General features: G+C 42.2%; 1 protein-coding gene across 1 annotated transcript; it reads left to right on the top strand.

Annotated features, from left to right (window-relative positions):
• Window positions 1–53: 53 nt before the first annotated feature.
• On the top strand, window positions 54–4,174 carry LOC107038997. The gene is made up of 3 exons (XM_015258410.1): window positions 54–329; window positions 855–1,208; window positions 1,464–4,174. The coding sequence occupies exons 1-3, from the start codon at window positions 264–266 to the stop codon at window positions 2,898–2,900; spliced, it is 1,857 nt and encodes a 618-aa protein (XP_015113896.1). The 5' UTR covers window positions 54–263; the 3' UTR covers window positions 2,901–4,174.
• The last annotated feature ends 1,826 nt before the right edge of the window (window positions 4,175–6,000 follow it).

The raw sequence follows: 6,000 nt of genomic DNA, 5'->3' as shown, positions 1-6,000 counted from the left end.
GGGGGGGAGGGGGAGGGGAAGGGGGAGGAGAATAGAATAGGATAGGAGTTTCGATGGCCATCAGGTCAAGGGAAATTTGTAATTGGTCGAAACCCTCACCCCACCAGGTCATCCTCATTTATAAATACCTGAAAATTGGGAAAAATTTTCTCATATTGTGTTCAAATACCGGAGCGTCAACTATGAAGAGTTCTTTCTGTGACTAGTGTTTGGCCTTGAGTGTTATTTTGGAATATAAAGTTTTAATAGAGTGATTACGGAAGATGTTATCAACGCCGACGAGAATGAACGTCTTCCTTCAGCGAATGTTGAGGAAGAATGACGACGAGGTGAGTTAAATTCAGGATTTTTTGCAGTTTCAATTTTAATACTTTCCGGAAGTTGAAATTAATTTGCTGGACTGGGAGTGAACACCGCTTTTTCTTTCTTCTGAGTGAGGATGATGATAAAAGTGGCTTGAACTCGAAAGAAAAAGACTGGGAAATGATGAGATGGTTCATTCTAGTGAAAATAATTTGATTCCAAGTTTTCGCGAGGGGATGAGGGGGTCCCTGAGTCCTCAATTTCGTCGTGAAAAGACGAACTAGTCTGAATTTTATTTTTTTGGAAGCAACATTCATCTTTGAATCGTCCTGGAGATTCTCATCTTCTCATTTATATTTTTCTTCAATATTTGCCGACTCAATGACGCGATTTTGATAACTCTGAACTCGTTTTAAAACTGAAAAAAATATCTTGAAAACAGCTCCCTCGTAGAATTTCTCTCTTTATTTTTAAAAATTCTTTTTATTATAAAAAATTCAACTAAATGAGATTTTCTGACCAAATGATAATTAATCAATCAACATTTGCAGTGCGAAACCGAAATAATAATGGAAACTAATCACCAACAAGTCGAGTACTCGCCGCGCAGTAAGTCCAAATGGATGCGGAAGTTCGGTGCGTCACCAAGCAAAAACAAGAGCTTCACCACGCAATCGACTACCCCCACGGTGCACCGTACCGACCCCATGCCTATAAAACGCGCCACGACATTACCAACCCCCCAGGAGGCCGAGGATTTGGGAAAAATTATCCATGAGTTTGAGATAAACTACCTGTCACCAACGAAACAGATCACGCAGCAGGAGGCCGAGAGCACCGGCAAGTTTGTTAAAAAAATGGTTGCGGCATTTGAGCAGAAGTACAAGAGCTTCAAGAACCCTGAGGTAATAATTCCCTGCATCACACCAATGTTATTAGTAACGAAGCGATAAAACGCTTGTCAATTTGGACTATCGGCCAGTTTTCCGTGAATATCTCTAAATCTAAGGGAGCTAGCGAAATTTTTGTTAGAACCTGTTTCACAGCCCTCAATTCGCTCTGCAAAAAAGGTCTTTACGAAAATTTCGTTATCTCCCTTAGATTCGGAGATATTCCTCAAAAAGATCAAGGCATTAAATTTATCCCTTCTTTTCCCGCAGAATGAAACCGACGAAAACCGCTGGAAACGCCGCAGCCTGCCAACAGTGTCCGAGCGTCATCAGGAGGCCCGCAACAACTTCTTCAACGAGACGTACCTCATCAAGCCCTTGGATGACTCGTACGTGCAGAGCCTCCACGAAGACGACTTAAACGTCTCCTACAACGCCTTGGACGAGACGGTGGAGCTCAGCAGGAGCTCCTTCACGTCGATAGACGTCAGCAGAACGTCCTTCTCGATGGAGAATGAGCTATCGAGCACTCCAATGAAGATCCAGGCGAACCCCCCGAGGCCCCGGATCACCAGCCCCCCAGATCCTCCCTCCCCCGACGAGCGCACCCCGAAGATCGTCGGGGCCTTCCTGAAGAAGCCCATCGAGGTCGAGGACACCTCCATCGACTGGATCCCCATAACCGGCAAGAAGCTTCCCCGCAAGCACTCCTTCAAGAAGCTCCTGTCAATCCTAACCGGTCGCAAGTTCTCGAACAAAGGTAGCAAGCTCTTCTGCTCGCAATCCCAGACGAATCTCCCGGAGGAGACCTCCAAGGAGCACCACGACTCCGGCTACGACGAGAAGTCCTCCTCCACCTCGTCCCTAACATCGCTCGCCTCCTTCACCGACATCCTTCAGCACCAGGAGACCTACGTCCCAGACGCCGACAAGCGCACTGTCTCCACATTTCAGGCCCCGAAGGAGACGGAGAACAGTCTAAAGACCGTGGAAGACGACATCTACTCAGACACGCTGAGTGTCACCTCCAAAAAGCTCGTCTTCGAGGAGATCCCGAGGTCCGAGGTGCGTCTCTCCCTCGGGCCCAGCTTCCCTCTCAAAGCCACGATAATGCGCCAAGCGAGTGGTTCGAGCATTGCTTCGGGCGACATCAACGACTTCCATTTGGACAGCGACAACGACACGCCTGTCGCTTCACCACTCCCCAAGCATCCTTACGTCTCCTCCAAGGACAACCTCGACGACTCCGCCGGACTGTCCTCCGAGGACGTCACCCAAGTCGAGCTTCGGAATCACTCGTGGAAGTTCATAGATGACACGCTGTACGACACACCTAGAAGCTATCTCTCAAGGTCGGAGCCCGGACTCTACAACTCACCGCGGAGGAGCAGCAATTGGTCCTTCGAGGCGCATGTCTATGACATTCCCACTGTCAAGGTCCCCCCGAGACCCAAGTCCAGTGTTTATGAGGACGCACTTTCGTTGAAGAGGAGGAACGCTTACGTGGGGGGTGCAGCGGTCACTTCTGTGCGATCGGAGTTCTACGCTTTTCAGCAGGAGGAGGAGCCGCACTACGCGACGGTGAAGCCGAGGAACATAAAGATACTACCGAGCAGGGATTTGCTGAGGTCCATGGGCGATATATCGCCGAATTGCCGGGGAGGAACGCCCCAATATCGCGCTTTTAATCGGCTCGCGGGGTTCTAGGGGGCTGGAGGCGAGTGACGTGAACTAAACGTGAAAAATCGTTTTTGGATTTTTGTTTTTGGCGAATATCTCGGGATCCGACGGAGATAGATATATTTTCAATAGAACCTTTTTTGTAGAGAAGAAAGAGATCTACAGAAAAGATTTATACGAAAATTTTGCTATCTCCCCTGGATTCTGAGATATTCAGCAAATGGTGTTGGCCAGAAATTATTTTTCGTGTGAATCGGGACGAACATCTCGGAATTGTCGAGCCACGCGACAAGTTCTTAGAGCTTTACAAAGTACTTTCGTGAGAGAGGGAAGAGGTACTAGTCTTTCGTATTTGGAGGGTCAAATACTCGAAGTTGAACTGATGTATCCAGGGGGAAAATTCATGTCACTTGTTAATGGAGGAGGTTCGACCGCATTGATTTCCCGGATTTAAACTCAATTTGGGGGCTTTTTGGGGTGTCTGTAAAGTGACAGTTCACCAAAGAGAATGTTCAACTATTCGTGAGACTTATTTTTCGGATTTTCTCACGTCTCGCGTCTCCGGTATTTGCACACGCGAATAGCTGACGAGAGCGCACCGTTGATTTTCGGGAAGAGTTTGATCCTGTGGATTCAAAGCGAGTTTTTAATGTTAAGAGTGTAATTTTAAATACTTGAAAGCCTCAGCACGACTATTTGCTGCAATCAAAGACATCGTTTCGTTTTTCTATTGAAAAATGTAATAGATGGAGTGATTTAACGATAAAAATGAGAGATATTTCTCAGGACGAGCTGCATTTCGATATATTTCCTGCGATAGAAATGATAATTTGAGAATTAACTGGTTAATATTTTTTGGAAACCGTCTGCGTTGAGACAGACGTGGAAATTCCAGAATTTGCGGGATTCATTTAAGCCCTTGAAATCATCAAGTTCGTGAGAACTGGGCGAATTTTTTTAAGCGCAAGCCGAGTTAATCCTCATTTGTATTCGATGAAGGATGATTTCGTGACGATACGATATTAAATATTGTACATATCAACGTGAAATGTTACTCTTAACGGTTTTGATTAATTACTTGCTAAGTGCGTGATAGAAAAATAGAAATTGGATCCAATTTTATACGCTGAATGCATGATTTTTACATTGCTACTTAAAAGTACTATCATTATGTCAATTTACGTTTTCACCGGGGAATTTGAAGAAAGTGGGAACATTTTTTAACGATTGTGAAAAAATATTGTGTACTGTAGCATGTAAAGAAGAATTATTAATAAAATTTACACGTGTAAATATGAAAACGGATTTTTTTCATTCATCGAGAGCTATTTCATGAAAATCAAATGGAAATACCCTCCTATTAATATTTGCAAGTAGAAATTTCTAGTCCCTTTGCTGGAATGCTTGGAACATGAAAAAAAAAAATTGAAGAATGAAAATGAAACGTCAAATGACGTTCCAATAATGCACCTTGAATATTGACTTATATTATCCCCGTCCCAGGTTTCCAATGAGAATCTCGCATTCCCCCGAGTTCGAATGCACATTGAATGCAGGCATGCAAATATACAAAAGCATAGCATGCACTTTTGCATTCCAATGAGTTCAGGGCTGACGTGATATTACACGAGGTAAAAAGCTCTCTAAAAAAAATAATGTGACGTGTAAGCGAGGTACTACACGATGTTTATACTCCTGAGTGGTTTAAAAGGGCTTCTCCAAGTTTTCAGACGCCGAGAGAGTCTTGAAAATTATCCAGACAGGCAGGCGCAGCCGCCCGTCATTCTTGCTAAATTAAAAACTAAAACTGTACTATCCGGGGAAAATAGACGATATCATCGTCCGCAATTTCCAAATTGGGGAATTAATTAAACAAAACTGAATTGATGGCGCGATCATTAAATCCTCCGCCAATTCCCTCATTTCTATTTCTCGTAATATGGGATAGTCGTATTCATAAATTAGAATTACCGTTAAATTTTGAAGCTGTCGTTTAATTAACACGAAAAAAAAAGAAAACTAAAATGAAAAAATAAAATATTCAATTCTGAACAATTTCATTAATCGATAATTTAGGTAGGAATCCCTTTCAAAAAATTACATCTATTTACTTAACGGAAAATTCACAGTCCCCCATTATCAAATATTTAATTAATCACCAATCGCAAATCTAAATTATTAATCCCATCCTATTTTTATATTTTAATGAGACTACTTAATCCTTCATCAATGAAAGTCGCAAGTTCCTTTAATATCGGCCATCTCTGCGCGTAATTTCCCATCACCGATTCAGAGGCGAAAAATGTGCAATCGCGAGGGAAATAAAAAAAAAATTCACCCCCCGCAACAGCCAATAAACTCCAATCCCGATTCTACGATTATTCTCGCTCGACTGTTAGTACCAATTAATTAGGCAGTGGAAAGGTCAGAGCAGGTGATTCAACAGCAACTGCTGAACCATTGGTATAGGTTTGTCGTTTAGGTTTTCATGCAGCCAGGTCTAACGACGTCGTCAGACCCATCCGCGTCACCACTTTTTTCTCCCCCCCTCCCCCCCTTGAGATGCCGAGGATCACACCAGACATTTTCCTCCTTCACTTTATAGCACATGAGGAAATGGCTGGAGAAAATAAAGAAGAAAACATGAACGACGTGATGAACATAATGAATAAAATTGCCGGAGGGAATCCAGAGACAACTCTTATTTCATAAATTCAATTAAGAAATAAGATTTTTATGCAGCTTGTATTTATGCTTCTTTTACCGTAATAACTGATGAAATTTATTTGAGAATTGTGGAGGATAAATGGAGGAATTACTTATATTTGTCCCATTTTTTTCTGGCAGAAAGATGACTTTAAATTTCTTTGACTTGACAATTCATCACAGGGATGGGCAATAATATTAGATTTTGACAATACTAAAAAGGGATTATCCATTAAATTGCTCAAAGTTCAACTATATTTATAAAATTATAAAATTGATAAAATTTATCAACTCAATTTTGCGATTAATGGTGAATTTTGAAATGTAATTTTTAGTTAACAAACCAATTCCAAATTTAGGTACATGATTTTTCGATTATCCAAATAATCGCCCATCCTTCCACCTAAATTATTGGTTGATA

Source organism: Diachasma alloeum, unplaced genomic scaffold, assembly GCF_001412515.2.
Source record: "Diachasma alloeum isolate Michigan unplaced genomic scaffold, Dall2.0 Dall_scaffold_00289, whole genome shotgun sequence".
NCBI classification, from domain to species: domain Eukaryota; kingdom Metazoa; phylum Arthropoda; class Insecta; order Hymenoptera; family Braconidae; genus Diachasma; species Diachasma alloeum.
The sequence above is the reverse complement of the archived record's forward strand: the minus strand, read 5'-3'. Positions and strand labels throughout refer to the sequence as shown.

Bases quoted from the DNA above. Each gene is read 5' to 3' on its own strand.
- LOC107038997 (XM_015258410.1), top strand. From the start codon at position 264: ATGTTATCAACGCCGACGAGAATGAACGTCTTCCTTCAGCGAATGTTG. The intron at 330-854 runs GTGAGTTAAATT...CAACATTTGCAG, and splicing joins TGAGGAAGAATGACGACGAG to TGCGAAACCGAAATAATAAT. The intron at 1,209-1,463 runs GTAATAATTCCC...CTTTTCCCGCAG, and splicing joins AGAGCTTCAAGAACCCTGAG to AATGAAACCGACGAAAACCG.